The following is a 23,297-nucleotide window of genomic DNA, read 5'->3' on the forward strand; positions in this document are numbered from 1 at the left end:
GCATTCTGTTCTCTGTTGACCAGGGACTTGCCAGTCCTCCTTAGACCACTTACACAGTATCTCCAGCCACTGGGACATTACACTAGAGTGGTGAAAACCTATAATATCCATATAAAATGACAAAGGGTCCACACTTTACAGACTAGCGAAAACAACATAAAAAGCTAGAATGTTTATAAGCAATTATTGATTAGACATTAGGAATTACTACAGGGTAGAAATTATGGCTTAACAGCACCAAAGGATGCTATTAGCAAGGTGACATAATAAATTAAGATAACAGCTGTTTTACTACTTGTTAAAAGACATCATAACTGTTAGAATCCATAATCTATATTTAGAAACATAGTATTTGTTTGTTACTCTTCTCTACAAGGTTAATATGGAAAACAAATTAAGGGAAAGTAAACACACAACCATACAGACACACAAGGTTACCACAAACTGAGCAAAGACGGTGAATACTGTACACTATAAAGGGGACAACAGACATAAGGTGAGTGGCTCACCTCTTCTGTCCTTCGAGTCAGAATTACCTGTGTAATAAGTGAGAAATAGAAACATTCATTCTCAAAGAAAAGCTTTACAATTCAACCTAAGTTAAGATAAAATAAGCTCTAGGAAAACAAGATACTTTCTTCTTTATATATATTGGGGCTAGAATGAGATACCCTCCAACAAATGGGAAACAAGACTGCCCAGACTCACTAAACTTCAATCAGTAATTTGTCCTTCTGAGTACAAAAACAATACATCAATCTTCTTAAAAAGTACAAGAACACAAAAAAATACAAACACAGTAGTATTAGAGGTCTTTAGATCTTTTAGGCCATTAAAATGCAACAGTGCAAAATTAAGTTAAGGATATAAAAGACCTAAAGGGTAATAGGCAATAAAATCTAACCAGTATGAAAAAAAAAATAATCTAACCAGTGTAGACCAAATTCTGTATCTTAACAAAAACTTCTCACAAGCCCATATAAATTATTCCCCATTACAGAAAAAACACAGACAATATTCTTTTATCATGATGCAATAAAACTAGTAATTAACAAACATTTGAAAATTAAAAGTAAAGCCAAACTATAAAATACCTAAAAAATAACAAAATCACTCTTGTGGCAGAATCTACCAACTCTCCCCCAGTAATAGTCTCTTCTTCTTGCTTTTGGTACAAGGTACAAACCCTGTTTTGTTTTGGTTTTGTTTTTTTAAGCTGAGCACAAAACTATCAAGCTGTAGACTGCATTTCTAAGACTCCTTTGTGCCAAATGTAGTTATATGAAGAATTCTAGGCAATGGGATGTAAACAAAAGTGATAAGGGTAACTTCTGGATCACATTCTTTGAAAAAGAAATTGTCCCCATTTCCTCTGTTCCCCATTCTCAGGGGCTGGAACCAGAACCCAATGATGAGAACCATTTCTGACCAATCCCATGAGGGCAATTTTGCTGGGCTGGCAGAACTGATAAGAAAAAAAGAACTTATGGTTTCCTGGGTGGTTCAGTCAATTAATTGGTGACTCTTGATTCTGGCTCAGGTCATGATCTCAGGGTTGTGATATAGAGCCCTATATCAGGCTCCCCCATGAAGCGGAGATTCTTCCTCTCTCGGGGTGCCTGGATGGCTTAGTCGGTTGAACATCTGACTCTTGGTTTCAACCCAAGTTGGGCTCTGCACTCAGGGCAGAGTCTGCTTGTCCCTCTCCCTCTGTTCTTCCCCGACCCCCATCACGAATTAAAAAAAAAAAAAAAAAAAAAGATTCTCCTTCTGCCCCTCCACTCTTTAAAAAAAAAAAAAGAAAGAAGAAAAGAACTCAGTCCTTATGAGGCAAAGCCCTCTGTTTACCTCTGGAATGTGAGAGGGGAAAGAAGGATAACTTCTGTCTACTTAAGTCACTGAATTTTGTTCTGCCTTTATTAGAGTAGTTTAGGCTGCACCATAACTAATACAACTACCTACAAGAACACTTATGGGATACCTTACAAACTAATAAATACATAACAGCAGACTCCTTGGAAGAAAAAAACAAACTGTGAAACATAGAAGTGGTTACCTAACTCAAGTATGAAAATGGACATAACTATGTAACAAATATTAACAGCTATGTAGCAAATTAATCTTAAGAGACGACTTTTCCTCAAATCCATTCAAGTAATTTTGAAAACATGAATGAGATGCATAGTTTTCTAGGTAAAGCTCATTTCTTTCTGTGAAGCAAAGCAAAACACTGACAACTAAAACTTAACAAAAACAGCACAGATACATTTAAAAAAAAAGTACACATATAAAGGAAATAGACCAATTTAATTTAAAGATAACTTATGAATGTCAATGGAAAAAACCCAAATACAGTAGTATCAAACAAACTGCTACAGTTCATTCAAGGGAACTACAACACAACCAAGTAGGGTCGTTTTTGCACAAATGTAAATAGTTCAAAGTTAAGAAATCTATTAAAATGATTCACCACAGCATATCACAAAAAGAGAAATCATAATGGCCCTGCTCATTGATGCTGAACAGGCAAATGCAAATGCAAATGCAAAATTTAACACCTATTCTTGACAGATACGGTCTTTAAAGCAGGAGTAAATTAATAAAACCTAAACATGATAAGTATGTTAACCTCAACCCAAGAGTCAGCACCATCCATGGTTAATGGAAAAACCACTAAGAACATCCTCCTGAGAGTCAGGTACAAGACAGTGCTTTTACCACTGCTTCCTAATTTTGTTCTGAAGGTATTCACCAATTCATTTAAAGAGAAAAAGAAGGAGACTGATTTGAAGATTTATGATAATTGAAGAAAATTATGTCAGACACTGGGGAAATTTTTTAAGATGACCGGGATAAAATATACCTACAAAAGTCAACAGCTTTATGTAGTACACCCAAAACTAAAATAATGATCTAGATCAACTATTTCCTAAAAAAAAAAAAAAAAAAAAAAAAGTCAATAGCCTTTATAGCCCCAATAGCAGCCAGTTAGAAGACATAATGGAAGAAAATATTCCATTTATACTAACAACAAACAAAACACCAAAATAACAAAAAGGAAACCTTTGAAAGAGCTAGAAAGAAGCTGAACAAAACATGTGCAACATCAGTGGCAAAAACTGGAACACTTCTAAGAAATACAAAGTAAGACTTCAGCAAATGAAATACAATGCATTCTTGGATAGAAAAATTTAAAGATGGGGCACCTGGGTGGCTCAGGTTAAATGTCTGCCTTCAGCTCAGCTCATGAACCCAGAGTCCTGAAACTGATCCCTCTATCAGACTCCCTGCTAAGCAGGGAGCCTACTTCCTCCTCTCCCTCTGCTGCTCCCCCTGCTTATGCGCACGTGCGCTCTCTCTTTCTCTCTCTCTCTCTCTGTCAAATAAATAAATAAATAAAATCTTTAATTAAAAAAAAGACTTAAAGATGTCAATTGCCCCTGTTCTATAAATGTGACATGATCAATAAAAACTTTTCTCCTGCTATATAAGTTGATTCTAATGTTCATAAAGAAAAATAATCAAGAATTGCTAGCAAAATTCTGAAAAATAAGATTAACAGGGATGACTAACCTTATCAAATATTATTTTATAGTTACAATTATTAAAACATGGGGGTTCTGACATGGACAGAGAAAATGATTAACAGAAAATACAAATACCAAGAAACAGGCATAGAATATAAATACATATCAGAATTCAATATATGGTAAGGTAGCATTTTGAATCAGTGAGGAAAAAAATAGATATTCATTGAAAGGTACTGGGATAAGTTGTTAACCATTTTGGGGGGAAAAAAAGATCCATAGCTCACATTTCACATGGAATAAATTCCAGATGGATCAAATATTGAAGCACACACCCACATGCATATACACATACATATATAGAAGAAAGAAACCATAATTCTAGAAGAAATCATAAGGAAAATAATTTTGTAATACTGGAGTAAGACTTCCTAAGGGCGCCTGGGTGGCACAGCAGACTCTTGGTTTTGGCTCAGGTCATAATCTCAGGGTCCTGGGATCAAGCCCTACCATGAACTCTGTGCAGAGTCTGCTTGAGATCCTCTCTTCTTCTCCTTCTGCCCCTCTCTCCCACTTAGGATCTCTCTCTCTAAAATAAATCTTAAAAAAAGAAAAGAAGTCTTCCTATGTATGATCTAATACCAAGAAAACATTTAGTTAAACTGATAAATTTTAATTAAAAAATACTTTGGGGGCACCCGGGTGGCTTCAGCTCAGGTCATGATCTCAGGATCCTGGGATGGAGCCCCACATTGGGCTCTCTGAGCAGAGAGCCTGCTTCCCCACATCCCACCCCCCTACCTTCTGCTCTGCCTACTTGTGATCTCTGTCAAATAAATAAATAAAATCTTAAAAAAAAAAAAAAAAAAGAGGGGTGCCTGTGTGCTCAGTGGGTTGAGTCTCTGCCTTCAGCTCAGGTCATAATCTCAGAGTCCTAGGATGGAGCCCCACATCGGGCTCTCTGCTCAGCAGGGAGCCTGTTTCCCCCTCTCTCTCTGCCTGCCTCTCTGCCTACTTGTAATCTCTCTCTCTCTGTCAAATAAAATCTTAAAAAAAAAAATGTTTTTAATTGCTTATGATAGTTTCTGTAATGAAGAAAAGCTAGATGAGCAACTGGGGAAAAATATTTGCACCTTTATCATAGGTAGACAAAAGTCTGTTTTCCTAACATTAAAGAGCTTCTATAAATCTGTCAGAAAAACCCGACATTCTAATAAGAAAACCCCGCAGAGGATACCAACAGAGTTCTGAGATAAAGAAATACAAATGATCTTTCCAAATACGGAAAGATGCTCAACCTCACTCAGTGAAATGCAAATTAAAGCTTCACTGAAATGCTAATTTTCACCTGTCAGACTGGCATATATCCAGAAGTTTGATAATTTACTGTACTTAAGACAGCATAAGAAAACAGGCACTTTGACAAACTGTTTATAGGAATGAATTTCCCAATAGAGGAAAATCTGTCAATACCCACCAGTTTACAAATGCATACTTAAAAATAATTTATCCTATCAATATTCTTATATATGCTTGAAATGACAAAGTATACTGTTTGTACTCTGAAAACAACCTTAACGTATAATGATAGGGAAAACTGGATAAATACATTAGGGTATACTCATACAACAAAGCAGCTCTTCACTGTAATACAGAACAAGTATGACAGGCTAGCGAAAATGCAATCTGCAGAAATATACACAATACATATGTGTATCATTTGTGTAATAAATATAAGAAAAAGGACTATATATATATATATATATACACATACGTACACACATATATAAAAGGAGAAAACAGAGACTCAGAGCAAAGGTCAAAAGGAGAGAAAAATTTAAAATAAAGAATTAATCTAGGTTATGTCCAATATCCAAATGAGTTTTAGAAGAAAACAAAAAATGGACAATGAAAGAAAATTTCCAAATAGAAGAAAAATATATCAACCTGAAGAACCAAAAATTTCCAGAATTGAAGAACAAAGCCTCCAAAGGTCCTATCAAGTATCCAGCATACTGAATGAAAAAGACCCACATCAAGACACATTTCTGTGAAATTTCAGGATACTTATGATAAAGAAGAGATCTTTCAAAAACACACCAAAGTGTAATTATGAATCAGGATAGCAACAGAATCCTCCAAACCTAGGAATTAGGAGTGACAGGGCAATGCTTTCAACATTCTGGAGGAAAAAATATGTCCTCACATTCTATACATAGCCCTACAGACATTTTTAGACATCCAAGGCCTCATGCAATGTACTCCTCATTGACTCCTATCTCAGGAAGCTACTGGAAGATATGTTCTACCAAAGGATGGGGTAATCCAAGAAAGATGTCAATACAGAAGTCAGGAAGCAAAGAGAATTTCCAAAACAAAAGAGAAAGGAAATCCCACACCAACACCTGGGCAGCAGCCCTGATGATAAAGCCTAAACTTGAGTAAAACAATGGATAACTCAGGAGGAAGATCTCTAGGGGAAAAAAAAAAAAAAAAAAAAAAAGATTACTTTACAGATCTGACTTTATTGAAAACTGTACTGAGAGGCTATAGAAACTATGAGAAGAACTGGCTAGCAACAGGCAAAAAGAAAACTAAAACAGAAATATAAGGCAACTGGGGCACTTGGGTGGCTCAGTCAGTTAAGTGGCTGACTCTTGGTTTCCACTTAGGTCATGATCTCATGGGTCATGAGACCGAGCCTTGTATTGGGTCCACGCTCAGTGGGCAAGTCTGCTTGAAGATTCTCTCCCTCTGTTCCTCCCCCAACTTGTGTGTGCATGCACACACTCTTTCTGATAAATAAATAAATCTTAAAAAAAAAGAACTATAAGGCAATTATAAAATCCAGGAAAGAATTGTACAAGAAAGGAAAAATAATCACATTATACTTATAGCTCAGCAGGGAGTAACATCATTATAATAATATAAAACATCAAATACTGATTTAACCAGAAATTATGATGTAACAATTATGGGAGGACTGATGAGGTGGTAGTAATCAGGAGGACGTGGGGGTTCAGGTTGTGACATCCTGATGTACCATAAAGGTTTTCTTGTGTTTAACTGATCAAAAGTCACCAGTGAAAAGCAGTCTCATCCCCTGAGACATGAAATGTGTTAACTATACAATAACTGGTTTCTTAGCTATAGCATAATTTGGACCTATGACAGATAAAGGAAAACTCAGTTCCCTAACAGCAGAGTGCAAAGACCACAAAAGTGAGAAATAGGCTTAACTTGCTACTTGACAGCCCCGAGATCAAAGACAAGTAATTTAATCTCTATACTTTCATATTAACCATCTATTAAAGGGAGGTAAGTATCCATAGTCATGTCAAAGAACTGGCAAATGAAGACAGTACAGAACAGAAGTGAAGAACACAAGAACACAGGATGCAAAGTCAGTCATGCCTGGGTTACTGTCTCACCTTTCCCACTGACTAATTCAGTTTGCACAAGTTATTTTGTCTTCTTTCCTCAAGTAATGGCTATAACTCACAGAAAGAAATACATTCTACACTGTTACTCAGTATGTGTTTCTGTATGACTGTAACAAAAGTTTCACAAAATAATATACAAAATGCAAGAAGAACAGAAATGGAACAGGACCATCCACTTAAAAACAAAACATGATGGCCCACTAAACTGATTTCATGAGTTGGTCATGACCTGTACTTTGAAAAAGACTCCCTAAGTTACAGTTTCATCACTGTAAAATTCCTCCATCTGCAAAACATAAAACAGAACCAACCTCAGAGGATTCATAGGATACTACATACGATTACTCTATAAAACTCTCAGCACAACACCCACCACTTAAAAATAGTGCTTGCCATGTAAAGGCGGGCACTGTAAATGCTTTACCTCTATCAATCCATTTCATTCTGATAGTTCCTCTATGAGGTAAGTATTATTACTATCACTCACCCTTATTTTACAGATGAAGAAACTGAGGTACAGAGGTTAAATAAACTTGCCTGTGGTCACAGTCAGGGTGGAATTCAAACTCAAGTAGTGTGTCTCAGTAGACTGTCTACCATTTACAGTGGAAAAATATGGGATTAAAGCAGGAAAATGCAGGGCCTGGGTTGTATAGCTCAGCTGAAAGAGATCAACTGTAGTAACGAAATGAGATTCAATTCAGCAAGTACTTTCTGAATGATCCCCATGAGCAAGATGTGATTCCAATCTAGGGGCCCTCGCCATCTAACAGGGAAGAAATATGAGCCAAGGAGATGAGATCACAGAAGATGGAACAGTGACTTTTGCTAGAAAAGGAATGACAGTTATACAGCTGTCAGGGAAAAATTTCCTCTACTCTTCAAATAAGCCCTCTAAGGGTCCCCTTCTCTTTTACAGACCAGGACCCTGAGGCTCCAAGAAGTCAGAAATTTGCTCCACCCAACCTGGTCTCTGACCTAGGGTTGATTCTATCTTTGGTGCCACTTCCCATTCAACCACTGATGGACTGAAGGAAAGAAGTAGGCTGGGCTGAGGCCTCAACAAGCTGGCACTGCAACTTAACTATTTCCCTGAGCTCCTCTAACTCCACCCTTGGCCACAGGGTTCCCACTCCCTAACTGTTACAGACATCGAAACCCATTCTCCTTCCACGGTCTCCATGGGTCCTTTCATTTCAAGGCTAATCCTATTACTCAGCTTCTGCAGCCTTTCATCTTTAGTCTCCTGCATCATCAATTACCTCCCCTTTCTCTTGTATTTTCAAACTTCTTCTACCTTTAACACTCAAGCCTCCCCAGTCTAACCAGAATGCCAGGCAAAGCATAAACACTCCTCTAGAGTGTTTCTTCTTTCTTCTTAAGTCTATGTTAAACAGATATTCCTGAGAATTTATTATCTAAATTTCATCAGTTCGCAATTTTAATTATTTCAAGAAATTTTGTGGCTAGAAGACACAAAGTAATAAAATGGTAAGTAACCTCATAGAGAAAAAGAGAACAAAAACAAAACCCAAAACAGAAACCATCCCTAGTACCTGAAGGAGGGAAAGTTTCCGGGGTGGTGGCCACAGTGCTGGAATTCCCCTCCCAAGGTTCCGTGCTGGCATCTGTGAACTGGTTCTCTGGAAGCCATGTTCCATTTGGTGAAAGTGTAGTGACTACAGAATCGGTACTTGCTGTTCTTGTGGTCCCATTGTCAGAGTCTGAAGAATTGACAGTGGTTATATAGATGGGTCCCAGCGTTAGATTGGGGCTGAATGTTGGTGCCACCGAGAAAGAAGTTACTGAAGAAGTAGAATGTGAAGCTTTGGTCTCTTCTTTGACTGATTCTGCTGTTGATGTTTTCATAGATCTTGTAACGCCTACTGAAGGTAAAACTATAAACAAGAAAAAGAAAGAAAGAAAGAAAACACCCCATGAAGAATGTGATAACTCAAAAGTTATGAGGCACAAAGCAGCAAGCATTAATAAACTCTCAAACAGGGGCGTCTGGGTGGTTCAGTTGTTAGGGGTCTGTCTGCCTCTGGCTCAGGTCAGGATCCCAGGCTCCTAGGGCTGAGCCCCACGTCAGGCTCCTTGCTAAGTGGGGAGTCTGCTTCTCCCTCTCCCACTCCCCCTGCTTGTGTTCCCTCTCTTGCCTCTGTGTGCCTCTCTCTGTCAAATAAATAAATAAAATCTTAAAAGAAAAGAAAAAACAATGTGATCGCTCAAAAATTATGAGACACAAGGCAGCAAGCGTTAATAAACTCTTAAACAGGGGCGCCTAGGTGGCTCAGATGGATAAGTGGCCGACTCTTGATTTCAGCTCAGGTCATGATCTCAAGGTCCTAGCATCAACCCCGTGCTGGGCTCTACCCTTAGTGGGGAGTCTGCCTGAAACTCTCTCTCCCTTTGCCGTCCCCTGCCCCTCACATGCTCTCTCTCAAATAAATAAGTTAAAAAAATAAACAATCAAACACCTGAGACCAAGAAAAGACCACACACACACACTCTCTCTTTTATCTAACACTGGGCCTTTTCTACCACCTCCAAAGGACTACTGTTTCACAGAGGAAGAAAAGTGGATTCATTACTTATATTTTCAGAATCAATATAGAGAAGTCTTTTTTTTTTTTTAAGATTTTATTTATTTATTTGACAGACAGAGATCACAAGTAGGCAGAGAGGCAGGCAGAGAGAGAGAGGAGGAGGAGCAGGCTCCCTGCTGAGCAGAGAGCCCAATGCGGGACTTGATCCCAGGACCCTGAGATCATGACCTGAGCCAAAGGCAGCAGCTTAACCCACTGAGCCACCCAGGCGCCCCAATATAGAGGAGTCTTAAGTAGCAACAGTTTTGTTTGTTTGTTTGTTTTAACTTTTCAGGGATAAACATAGAATCTATTTATTTAAAGTAGTATATTGTATACAGAGCAATGCTGATCATTCAACAGGACTCAGAGATTTCCAAAGACATATATTTTATACCATCAGTTTTAAGTAAATCTTAAATATTTCTTCTTTCTTGAATACCACCCAGGTCTCCAATTTTAGGTCATTAAATGTGAAAGCAAAATTCTATTCAGAACACTAGCCTTATCAAATGACAATTTACCTGTGGTTGCATTGTTGGCACATACACGTGTAAGACTACTGCCAAGCAGAACAAGAATGAACCAGGAATCCATGCTGACCTAGAAAGGAGACAGCCATATTAGACAAGGTCCTATATTACTGTAACTATGTCTAAAATACTCACCAAAGGAGTATTTTCGGTAAAATCTTCCCAGCAATAAAATGTACATACAGACCAATGATCTTCTGGGAGTCTGATATGCATGCCCCCAAATCCAACTACCTAATTGATTTTTTATATCAATACAAATAAAACTTAGTAAGAACACACTTTTTAAAGCATTACCCTCAACTTTGGCTATACTTTAGAATCACCCAAAGAACTTTTAAAAATCTCCATGCCAGACTGCATCTCTGGGAGTGAGAGCTAGGGAGTGGTCCTGTGAAAAGCTCCTCTTGTGTTCACCATGTGCAGCTTTAGCATCTTCAGCATGGGAAGTATGGAGAAGGTAGGGTGACTGCGATGTAATGCTCTCTGAAACAGACCTCATACAGCTGCTCCCAACCTTTATTTCATTTCAAACCACATCAGAGTTGTGGCACATTCCTACTGATAATAGTGGTTCATCTGTCCATTCAGATTTTTGTGTCCTGTAGTGAGCTAGGTACTAGGGGAAGAACTGGGGAGCAATACACTCAAACATCCCATCTTCAGTAGACTCACACCCAGATGGTAATCAAATATGGTAGTGAGGGAAGCAGGACATGCCTCTCCAAGAGGTACATTAGAATCTCTGAAAAAGGGTGGGAGGAATGCAGGTGGCTCATACACAACCTAGGAGTTTGCCTCTGGTACCAGCAACCATGCCTAGTAGGGAAATGGGCTCAGTAGGTGGCCTTCCCAAGCGGTAACCATGTAAGATTTGATGACCTTACTATTTTTCCCACCTGACTATAATCTAAAATAGGGAAAGCATGCAATTCCCTCCAAAAGGGTTAGAAAACAAACTGGAAAGCTGATTACTTGTATGCATATACATTCTTGATAGGAAATGGTCTGAGGAAAAATAACTGTGTTTGGTGGGACACTGTAAGACCATCACCTCTTTTCACAAAGCAAAAATAAAATCCAGAAGGGTAGAAGGATTAAAAACACATTTTACAAGGAAATAAATTAATATTTATGTGAGCTCAGGATGAGGAAAGATTTTCTGATTTAAGAAATCACAAAGGTGGAGCGCCTGAGTGGCTCAGTGGGTTAAAGCCTCTGCCTTCGGCTCAGGTCATGATCCCAGGGTTCTGGGATCGAGCCCCGCATCAGGTTCTCTGCTCAGCGGAGAGCCTGCTTCCCTCTCTCTCTGTCTCTCTGCCTGCCTCTCTGCATACTTGTGATCTCTCTGTCAAATAAATAAATAAAATCTTAAAAAAAAAAATTAAAAAAAAAAAGAAAGAAATCACAAAGGTAAAAATGGCATATCTGACTATAGAAAAAAATAAAAGCTACTAAATGTAAAAGAACATAAACAATGTTCATTGACAGATTCAATAATGTTCATGGAGACTCAATACTGTCAAGATGTCAGTTCTTCCCAACTTGGTCTATACACTGGATGCAATCTCAATCAAAATGCAAGTTATTTTTTGGATTTTGACAGACTGATTCTAAAGATTGTAAGAGGCAAAAGACTGAGAATAGTCAACTAAACACAGAAAAACAAAGCTGGAGGATTAACACTACCTAATTTCAAGACTTATCATAAAGCAATAGTAATCCAGACTGACTGGTATTGGTAAAAGAAAAATAGATCAATATAATGGAATACAGAGCCCAGATACAGACCCACATAAATACAATCAACTAGTTTTTGACAAAGGAGGAATGGCAATACAATGGAACAAAGACAGTCTTTTGAATAAATGGTGCTAGAACAACTGGGCATATGTGTACACAAAAAAATCTGGACACAGACCTTATATTTTCACAAAAATTTACTATAATCACAGACCTTAATGTAAACTCTATAAGGCACCTAGAAGATAACATAGGAGAAAATCAAATGACCTGGTATGGTGATGACTTTTTAGGTATAACACCAAAGACACAATTCATTAAAGAAATAATTAATAAGCTGGACTTCATTCAAATTAAAAACTTCCACTATGCAAAAGACAATGTCAACAGAACAAGAAGACAAGCCACTGTCTGGAAGAAAATACTGCAAAAGGCACATCTGATAAAGGATTGTTATCCAAAATTTAAAAGGAACTCTTAAAAATCAACAATTAAGAAAACAAACCAAAAAAAAAATAAAAAGAAAACAAACCAATTAAAAGGCCAAAGACTGGGCGCCTGGGTGGCTCAGTGGGTTGAGCCACTGCCTTCGGCTCAGGTCATGATCTCAGGGTCCTGGGATCGAGTCCCGCATCGGGCTCTCTGCTCAGCAGGGAACCTGCTTCCCTTCCTCTCTCTCTGCCTGCCTCTCTGCCTACTTGTGATCTCTCGCTGTCAAATAAATAAATAAAATCTTTAAAAAAAAAAAAAAAAAAAAAAGGCCAAAGACTTTAACAGATACTTCAGTGAAGAAGATACAGAGATTGCAAATAAGCACATGGAATGATATGCAACATGTGTCATTAAGGAATTACAAATTAAAACAACAAGACACCACAACACATCTATCAGAATGGCCAAAATCCAAAACACTGACACCACCAAACACTAATGAGCATGTGGAGCCACGGGAACTCTCATACACTGCTAGTGGGAATGCAAAGTGTTACAACTACTCTGGAAGACAGTTTAGTGGTTTCCTACATAACTAAACATTCTCCATATGATCTAGCAATTGTGCACTTGCTATTTACCCAAGAAAGTTAAAAACTATGTCTACACAGATATCTTCAAATCGGTGTTTAAAGCAACTTTATTCTTAATCGCCAAAACTTGGAAGCAACCAAGACACCCTTCAGTAAGTGAATGGATAAAGAAAATGTACTACATCCAGACAATGAAATATTATGTAGCACTTAAGGGATATGAGTTATCAAGCCATGAAGAGACATAAACTTTAAGTGATTATTAGTAGATGAAAGAAAGCAATTTGGAAAAGCTATATACTGTATGATTCCAATGAACAACATTCTTAAAAAGGCAAACTCCTGGAGACAGTAAAAAGATCAGTGATTATGGGGCTAGGAAGATGGGAGGGAATGAACAGGCAGAGGATTTTTAAGGGCAGTAAAACTATTCTGTATGGTAATACAATGATAAATACGTGTCATTATTTGTCCAAACCCATAGAATGTACAACACCAAAAGTGAACCCCAGTGTAAACAAGACTTTGGATGATAATGACGTGTCAATGCAGATGCATCTGCATTATTAATGTACCACTGAGGTACAAGGTGACAAGTGTGGGAGGCTGTGCCTGTGTAGGGGCAGGAGTATTTGGGAACTCAAATTTCTGCTAAATTTTACCATGAACATAAAACTGCTCTAAAAAAAAAAAAAATAAAGACTATGGGTTTTTTAAAGACTTTATTTATTTGAAAGAGAGAGACAGAGAGAGAACACGAGTAGGGGCAGGGTCAGAGGGAGAAGCAGACTTCCCACCAAACAGGAAGCCTGATGTGGGACTTGATCCCAGGACTCCAGGACCATGACCGGAGTGGAAAGCAGCCGTTCAACCAACTGAGCCACCCGGGGGCCCTGTAAGTCTATGTTTTAAAGGAAGGAAATAAACTAGAAAATTGTTACAAATAAGACAAATGATTAAAACCAGAAGTCCTATAAATATGGAAAACATTAAGACCTCAATTTGGAAAATCTGAAGAACCTCAACAGATATTTACAGAACAGAAGAATAAACGGCTAAGAAAATACATGAAAAAGTGTTGACCATCCCTATTAATCAAAGGAATAAAGTGACGAGAGAATATTTTTGCCTTTCAGATCAGAAAAGATCCATCATATGAAATATTCAATGCTGGCAAGAGTCTCATGAAAAGGAACCAAATACTGGTGGGAATGGCCATTAGCCTGTAATAACAAATTCCTTCCCAGAAAGATTATACAAGAATCTTAAACATGTCCATATTGTTTTGTGACCCATTTCCAAGGTTCTATTCTGAAGTATATGTAAATAATCTGAAACTCAGACTAAAATGATAGAGATATTCATTAAGTAGAAAAGCAGAAACAATCCAAATAGCTAGCAGCAGGGAAAACAGGAAAAAGTTGAAGTAAGTGTTATGCTGCTATTCAAGATGATATACTGCTACTATTCAAAATGCTATCTTCAAAGAATTTAAGGAAATGGAACAAGCCCTTCATTTTTTTAAAAAAGATTTTATTTATTTATTTGACAGACAGAGATCACAAGTAAGCAGAGAGGCAGGCAGAGAGAGAGGAAGGGAAGCATACTCCCCGCTATCAGAGAGCCCGATGCGGGGCTCGATCCCAGGACCCTGGGATCATGACCTGAGCTGAAGGCAGAGGCTTTAACCCACCAAGCCACCCAGGCAGTCCAAGCCCTTCATTTTTTAAGCTTAAAAAAAAAAAAAAAAAAAAAAGATCAAAACTGAACATACCATATGATCTCAACTAAATTCATAAATGTGTATGAATGTATATGCATGAACGTAAAATTAGAAGGAAAAATCTATAAACATTCAGCACAGCATTTTATACTTATATTTTCTTTTTTACATTGTACTTTATTCTCTAAATTTTAAAAATGGAGCAGAGTATTTTTATAAATAATAAAATTAAGTTAAAAAGAAACAGATTTCACTACAGAGCATGATTATACAAATCAAAACTAAAATAAAACTGCAGAAGAAAGACATACTTCACCTGAAAGGCTGCAAGGGAAAAAAAAACGAGTGTACAGTGAACTGCAAGTTGGAGAGGATTTATATGAGTAAACTGGGGAATGAGAGGTATGTCAACGTAAAAAGATCCATGTCACTAACAAGGTGAGTCCACAGACCACAACCAGGAACCTGGTAGTCAAGGCCTCACTCTGCCCAAATATAAAAACCCTCAGGCAAATTCCTGTGACTTCCTCCCTCCCACATTAAAGTGCATCCATATCTATGCTTCCTTCCTTCCTCTTCCAGTCTCCAAATCTTCCATTCCAAGTATGCGGGAGCTGCAAATCTAGAAGGAAAACTAAGGTTTCCCCACTTTTCAAGGATCTCATATGCAAACCTTTCTTCCTAGAGCCTTCTCTAACAGTCCCTGCTCTTGAAGGCATTCATCACTCATCGTGAAGACACTGCAATGTGGCTCACAGTTTTCTTCCCATTCCCAAGTCTGAATATTTTCCGCAAAGACAGTTCAACATCCTCACAGAGGATAGCCACCACAATTCACATCTGGACCAACCTATGAATTCCCTGACTTCCTCAATCCTAAAAGCCTCATACTTCTTTCTACTCCACTTGGGCCACCCATGACAATGGCTCACCCAGTTCTGTCATCACCAGGAAAAACTCATACCGAATTGCACCTTCCCACTCTCCAACCAGACTCCCATCCTTGCAGTTCTCTCTCTTTTATGTGTACTATACCTGTTCTTAGACCTCACCTAGGCTTCTAGTCCATGAAACTCTTAATTTTTTATCCAATAACTCTGTCCTATTTCCTTCTTTACCCAACTAAGAAAACTTGGTGTCAATTCCATCACTATGCTTACACCCTAATTCCTTTGCAATACCATTCTATTCTACCTACATGGGGAAAAACAAAAACAGTCCAACCCTGAACTAATCCAACCATCAGCCTTATACTTGGAACTGCCAAATGCTGCTTATGAAAATCAAACAACTGATAAGGCCAATAATCCTTCTGCCTTGATAGAAGTCCAAACAATTTCTGCAATCTATCTGTATTTCCTTACTCAGTTTTCTCCAATTCTCCATAGCAGTGATTTCAAAGAGCCTCCTCTCCTCTCCAACCACCTCCTCTCACACCCCTGGCTGTTGGCCTTGCCTTCTCTTCAGAGAAAATAGAAGCCATTGGAGTGCACGACACCCATAACTCCCAGTCAACATATTTACAAATTTCTTCCTTCTCTGTAATTACTCTCAAGAATCTCAGTACATCAGGAAACTTGTCCTGTAGATCCCCTACTACCAACTCCTAGCTTTAACTTCTCCCTTAATAACAGCATTTAAATACAAGAATTTTTTTTTTTTGAGGTTTTATTTATTTATTTGACAGAGAGAGACACAGCGAGATAGGGAAGACAAGCAGGGGGAGAGGGAGAGGAAGAAGCAGGCTCCCTGCTGAGCAGGAAGCCCAATGCAGGACCCTGGGATCACGACCTGAACCGAAAACAGAAAACAGCCGCTTAATGACTGAGCCACCCAGGTGCCTCTAAACACAAGAATTTCTTTCTTTTTTTCTTTAAAAAAAAAAAAAAAAAAAAAAGAATTTCTAAAAGAAAAGAACTCCTTTGACTCTGTATCAGTCCTTCAGCTAGCATTCTCTCTACTCTACTCTGCAGCCAATTTTCTCGAAAGAGTTGTCTCCATGGCAATCTGGCTTCTTTTTCCACCATTCCACTAAAACAACTAACTACTTCTATATTTTTAAAGAATAAGCTATTCAAAGATATTTCTAACTCATTCACAAATGTCTTAGGACTCCTACAGATTAATAAAAAAGGAATCAACAATCCAAAAGAAAAGTGGGCAAAAAGATATGAAACTGAGAATGCAACAGAAAAGCAAATGCTTCTCTTAAATATAAAAAAAATTGCTTAACCTCACTCATGATTAGAGAAATCCAAATTAAAGCTATATTGTGGTATCAGTTTTCACACATCAAGCAAATAAAAAACTTGAATAACAATGCATCGGCAAGACTGAGTAAACAGGTACTCTCATATGATCTGTAAATATTTAGCAGAATTACAAAAACACAAACCCTTTGATACAATTCTATTTGAGAATTTTACAGATAAACCTATACTTTTAAAGTGCCATTATGTACAAGGTTATTCAATGCAGCACTGTTTGCAATAGAAGAACACTGGAAATAACCTGAATGTTTACCAACAGCAGAGGGGAATGTGATTAAATAAATGATGGCATACCCATAAAATGGAATACTATGAGGCCTGTTAAACAGATGAGGAGGCTCTTTGGAGATCATTTCATTTCAGCACACAAGACACCTTCTGATTTTGAACCATCTTTAAAAAACCTTTTCAAAAAATTAAATTAAAATTCATGGGGCAGGGGAGCCACTGGTATTTCTCTCTCCCTCCCCTGCCCCACCTTTCTCTCTCTCCCAAAGATACACACCAACTCTTCGTTGTTAAACCTCTCAAGCTCCCTGTCACATCTGATTTACTGACACCCCATAAGCTCCGAAATTCATCTCTTCCCCACACCTCTCTCTGGATTGATCTTAAAAGTTGGTTCTATGATAAAGATCTAACCTTAGATGAATATAGATACAGATGAATGGTTAAATAGTTTGAATCCAAGGGAAATATGTACTATCAAATGTCAGAAGGAAACCAGCACTGCCAGCTATAGTCTGCACAATGCCAGAAACCATGTATACAAATTCTAAAGTAGAAACGGTTTTGCCTTTCACAGAATGATTTTTAGGATGAGCTACTACTTGTGATATTTTTATTTCATTTTAAAAATTAGTCTGACAGCTTCTTGTAAAACTAAATATATACCTGCTTCATGACCCAGGATTTCTACTCCTATATATTTATTTACCCAAGAGAAATAAAAACACATGTCCACAAAAAGACTAGCACAAAAATGCCCATAATAACAAAAAACTGAAAACAACCCAGGTAGCCATCAATAAGAGATACATATATAAACAATGGTATTTTCTCACAATGGAACACTAACAATGAAATGAAAGAATTACTGATATGTACAACATGAACCTAAAAAATATCATACTGAGTGAAAAAAGCCTTACACAGAAGATTATATAACATATGATTCCACACACATGAAGTCTTAAAACAAGCAAATCTACTCTACAGTGGATATACTCTACTCCTAATCTTGGGGTTATGAGTTCAAATCCCATATAAGGCAGAGAGGTTACTTTAAAAACTTAATTTTATTTTTAAAAAGACTGTATTTATTTATTTATAGAGAGTGAGTGAGAGTGGCTGAGCAAGCACGTGGGTGGGGGGTGCTAGAGGAAAAGGGAGAGAGAATCTCAAGCAGATTCCACCCTGAGACGGACAAGGTTCAATCTCACAACCCTGAAATCATGACCTGAGCTGAAATCAAGAGTCAGATGCTTAACCAACTGGGCCACCCAGGCACCCTCAAAATTAAAAAAAAAAAAAAAAAAAAAATTTTTTTTTAAACAATTAAGAAACTAATCTGTGGTGGGAAAAAAATCAGAACAATGCTTGCCTGGGAAAGAGATGGAAGATTTACCAGAAAGGAACATGAGGGTACCTTCCTGGACAACAGTAATATTCTATATTTGGACAAGGAAATGCATTTGTGTATTTGCATATAAATTTCACTTCTGAAAACAATTCTACCCATAAATGAGTATCATAAATGCTAAAGTATTTGGGAAGAAGTATACCGATATAAGCAATTTACTCTGAAATACATTAAAGACAGTATGAATGATGGATGAACACAGAGACAGTGGACAGATACATGATAAAACAAGTAGAATAAAATGTTAATTATACAGTCTAGGTAGTGGAGATGGATATAAAATTCTCAATTTTTCTCCATATTTGAAAAACTTCATAAGGCAGATAAAAGTTCAGGGAGAACTGGCATATTGTGGTATTGAATTTTATAATCCTAGGACAGTATTTCTTCACTTATTTTTTTAAATATTCTTCAAAGTGTTAACTATATTTACTGTATTTTTTGTCCTATTCATGTCTTCCTGCATTAATTCCCGATTATTTTATATTATGCTGTCACTGTGAATGGAATCTTTTTAATTTCAGCTTAACAAATTATAAGATATTTAAAGTGTACATCATGGGGATTTGATATACATACACAATGTGAAAGGATCCCCCCATTTAGTTAATTAACACATTCATCATCTCCTACCGTTTTTTTTTAGTGAAAATGTTTAAATCCTACTCTCTTAACATATTTAAATTATACAATACAGTGTTATTAATTACAGTCACCATGTTTTACATTAGATCCTCAGACCCTATTTGAATATCTTCTAGATGAAATGAATTAATGTTGTTTATTAAAACAATGCTTTTGTTATATAGGAAGGACCCCGGTCCACTTCCCTTTCATAAACTACTCAAAAAATAATAATAAACTATGCTCATTAAAAGAAATACAGAGGGATATATAGCAAAACACATGTCTCAATCACCTCCTGCCAGTCCATTTCCCAAAAGTAATCACTTAATACTTTCTTCTACATCCTTTTAGAAATTTTCTATGCAATAGCAGAATATAACTATACATTAAAAAAATTTATAAAAACGATCATAGAATACTTACTACCTACAGCTTACATTTTTACTTAAATAATAAATCCTGGACATCTTTCATATCGATATATCTAGATACTTTTCTGTGGCTACACAGTGTTTCATCATGTCTATATAATCAAAATTATTTTAAACAGTCCTTCTGCTTGCTTTTGTTAAGTAACAACTAACTGTATATGATTTCTTCCTCTGTCTCCATATATCATTTTTGATTAGGCAAGACTGGTCTGAGTAAAGACAGTATTACATATTTCAGGAAAGCCAAAATAATGGAAGAAACTAAAATTTAACATTGTTCATTTTTCAAAAAGCACTTGTGAATCATAATCCTCTGGTTAACTGTGAGTTAGAGAATAACTGAGGAGGGAGGTTTTGGGAGATGAGTCATGAAGTCTGGGCAGTTCCCCGATTTATCAGACATAATGGCACACACATTGTGTTTTCTCTCCTACTCTACCACACCCAGAAAAAGAGCCAATATACAATTCTTATTTCATTACAAAAGCATTTCTTAGTTTTAAAAAATTGGTTCCGCTGAACGTACATTAGTGTGCTAAGTCAGGAAAGTTTAACATTCAAACAACAGAGGAAAACCAAAATGCCACTAACAATACTTACAAGCCCTAGGATATATGACAAATGAAGTTCTGAAAAACTGTAACTGTTCTTTTCCTGATTCTGAGGTTCTAAGAGCATTTCCTAAATGTTCTTAAAATTTGAATTCAGCATAGATCTGAGACACTCTATGGATACATGTGGAAGCTCTGCACTCAGTGGTGGAGGCAGCATGGATGGTGGGCAGTGCCCACTAGTTGTTAAATCACTCATACTTACCCACCTGCATTGAGCACTCTATATGCCTCCTCTCACTTAACCCTCCCCAACACTATGATGCTGATACTTGTGTTACTGCAACTTACTGTGTTGTGGACCTTTGGGGGTTTGGGGGTTTCTCTTGAACTACAGAATTCTTTGATGTTAACTTTATAACCAGTCAATTATAGATCCTTACATGCATTCCAGGAGTAAATTATTCCAAATATACAACTTGCACCATTACAGGCATACTGAGTATCTGCTAGAGAAAAGCTGCCCTTGGCTTCAGGCCAAAGAGAAACACTCCTTGCCCAAACATACACTCCCTGTCACTGGGCCCTGAGATGTCCCGAGAGACATGCCATCCTCTCCTAAGAGGAGGAAGGAAGAAAACTGGGGGCTAATACTTGGCGAGGAGGGGACACACCCTTTCCCAAGTTAGTTGTGGACAACTGACTAAATCCTGGCCAAGGAGTTATAAGCTAAAGGGTATGATGAGACTTCTAGGAAGGTGGTTTTTAAACTTTTTTTTTTTTTTAATTTATTTGGCAAAGCAGGTGGAGCAGCACGCAGTAGCAGAGGGAAAAGCAGGCTCCCTACCAAGCAAGGAGCCTTGACTCCAGGAACCTGGGATCATGACCTGAGCCAAAGGCAGTTTCTTAACCAACTGAACCACCCAGGCTCCCCTAGGAAGGTGGTTTTAAAGGGAAGGAAGGAGTACCCCCCCATCAGGGCCCCCCATCCTCCCTCCTGTAATCTGGAATTTAGATGTGATCATTGGAACCCCAGCAGCCATTATGGACCCTGAAGTGACGTAAGGATAGCAGAATAGAGAGCTAGAAAGAAATCGAGTTCTATGATGACACTAACTGCCATACCAGTCCTGCTTATTTTTACATTTCATATATATGAGAAAGAAAAAAACCTGTTTTATTTTCTGATCTATACAGCCAACTCCAATCCTGATATAGCTAGTTATAAGGAATAAGAAGACCAACTCTTAATATTATGACTTCTGATGATCTAGGAATAGGAATGATGAAGGTGCTCTGGAATGTATTTTTCTCAGCCCTCTTGCTAGTAAGTATAATGCTGAATCCGTTTGGTAAAGAAAGAATGTTAAGGAATCAGTATTGTCAAGCCCCACAGCAAAGGAAAGGTCAGCAAATCTTCACATTGCCCAGAGTGTGGATTTTGGCTGTGATAGTTTCCATTAAGAGAGCATCTATTCCAAGTTAAGCATTCAATACAATAGAGCTGATAAAATGTGATCAAGTGTCAGGTACAAATTATCTCAATATCTGGTATTTTACCTATTAAATTAAATCTCATAGCAACTCTACAAGTTACATACTCTTAACTCCCATTAAATTGTGTAAGTTGAATTCAAATCCAGGACTACCTGACTTCTCTTCACAAATCTTATCAAACTTGATCTTTTAAAAGTATAAAGACTAGGGGTGCCAGGGTGGCACAGTACATTAGATGACTGACTCTTGGTTTTGGCTCAGGTCTTGATCTTGAGGTCATGAGTTCGAGCCCCCAGCCCTGCATTGAGCTCCATGCTTAGTGAGGAATCTGCTTAAGACTCTCTCCCCCTCTGCCCCCCAACAAAATAAGCAACTAAACCTTAAAAAAAAAAAAAAAAGGCACAAAGACTAATGTAGAAACAGATAAATCTTCCTAATGCCACCTAAAACTAATTGATTATTATTCCTATTTTATAGATTTCTAAGCAAAGGGGTAGTGAATATTTTAAATGTGCTCACATTAATCAATCACTGATTTTCAGATATTTAATATATATGACTGTTCAAGTACTAGTCTTGATTTAAGTAAACTCACCTCTTTCACAGAGATGAAACTCTCAGGGAGAAAGATATGTATTCCACTTTCAGCCTTACTGAGGATATCTCCCAGGTTTGGGAGACACAAAGAAGTAGCAGCTAGGAGTGTTAAGCTCTGCCCAGGCCTTCTCCTAGGGCTGTTCAGGTTCTCTGATTTGAGAAAAAGGCCCCCAGGAGGAGGATTCAATTCCTTCAGCTACCTATTCACTCAATCAACATTATATTATTTATTATTAAGAACAAAAACTATTTTTGCAACTATAATCCTTGGTTGCCACTAGGTGCTTGGCACTAATACCAGGCATTCTATATACTTTAATGCATTTAATCCTCACAACCACCTAAGGAGTTAGGTATCATTTTTCCATTCTATAGATGAAGAGTCTAAAGATCGTAGAGGTTAAGGAACTTCCTCAAGGCCACATACCTAACGAGTGGCTATTAGGATTACAAGTCAAAGCTCATGTCCTTGCCTTCACACTTCAATTAATGTTGGGAATATCACCAGACAAATTAGATACGGACATGGTCATCCAGTAGTTCCCTAGGCACATATAAACAATTTGTTCAAGCTCTGAATTATTATCTGCCATAAATAATGTTAGCTGATCAAGGTGAGTGGTAAACTTGCAGACCATATAAGGAATTTTCAGGGGCGGGTAACACTTGAGCTGAACTTGGGAGGATAGTGAAGTGAACTAAGAAAATGGTCAGAAACAGTCTTTCAAGTAAAAGGACCTGGGAGACTTAAACAAGCCTATCTGGTTTCAGGAATGGAAAAGAGCTGGGTAAGGGCATCAAGCAGGATCTCAATAAGTATACATTAAATTAATGTGAAAAAGACAGACATGAAAGACTGGAGTCATGTGAGGATATGTGGAGGTACTGCAGGTGGTGAGGTGACCAGAAGCAATGATCAGATCCCAGAGGAGCTGACATGCCACAATAAAAAGTTTTTAAAGATTTATTTTATTTGAGAGAGAGAGATAGAGTGTGTGTGTGTGTGTGTGTGTGTGTGTGTGTGTGTGCATGCAGTTGCACAAGTATGGTAGGAGGCAAAGGAAGAAGATCTCAAGCCAACTCCAGGCCAAGCACAGAGC

General features: G+C 37.6%; 1 protein-coding gene across 2 annotated transcripts in view; it reads right to left on the bottom strand.

Annotated features, from left to right (window-relative positions):
- The window catches only part of LOC132021777 (receptor-type tyrosine-protein phosphatase alpha), a 149,101-nt gene that overhangs the window by 55,674 nt on the left and 70,130 nt on the right, over positions 1 to 23,297 (bottom strand). The window contains exons 2-4 of one of the 2 annotated variants that reach the window (XM_059406652.1): positions 10,083 to 10,161; positions 8,527 to 8,868; positions 510 to 536 (exon numbers count right to left, since the gene is read on the bottom strand). In XM_059406652.1, the coding sequence (XP_059262635.1) occupies positions 510 to 536; positions 8,527 to 8,868; positions 10,083 to 10,155 (442 nt within the window). In that variant the 5' untranslated portion in view covers positions 10,156 to 10,161. The remainder of the gene's footprint in view (positions 1 to 509; positions 537 to 8,526; positions 8,869 to 10,082; positions 10,162 to 23,297) is intronic. The other variant, XM_059406653.1, reaches the window with a different exon arrangement.

The sequence above is a fragment of the Mustela nigripes genome, chromosome 7, assembly GCF_022355385.1.
Source record: "Mustela nigripes isolate SB6536 chromosome 7, MUSNIG.SB6536, whole genome shotgun sequence".
NCBI lineage: Eukaryota > Metazoa > Chordata > Mammalia > Carnivora > Mustelidae > Mustela > Mustela nigripes.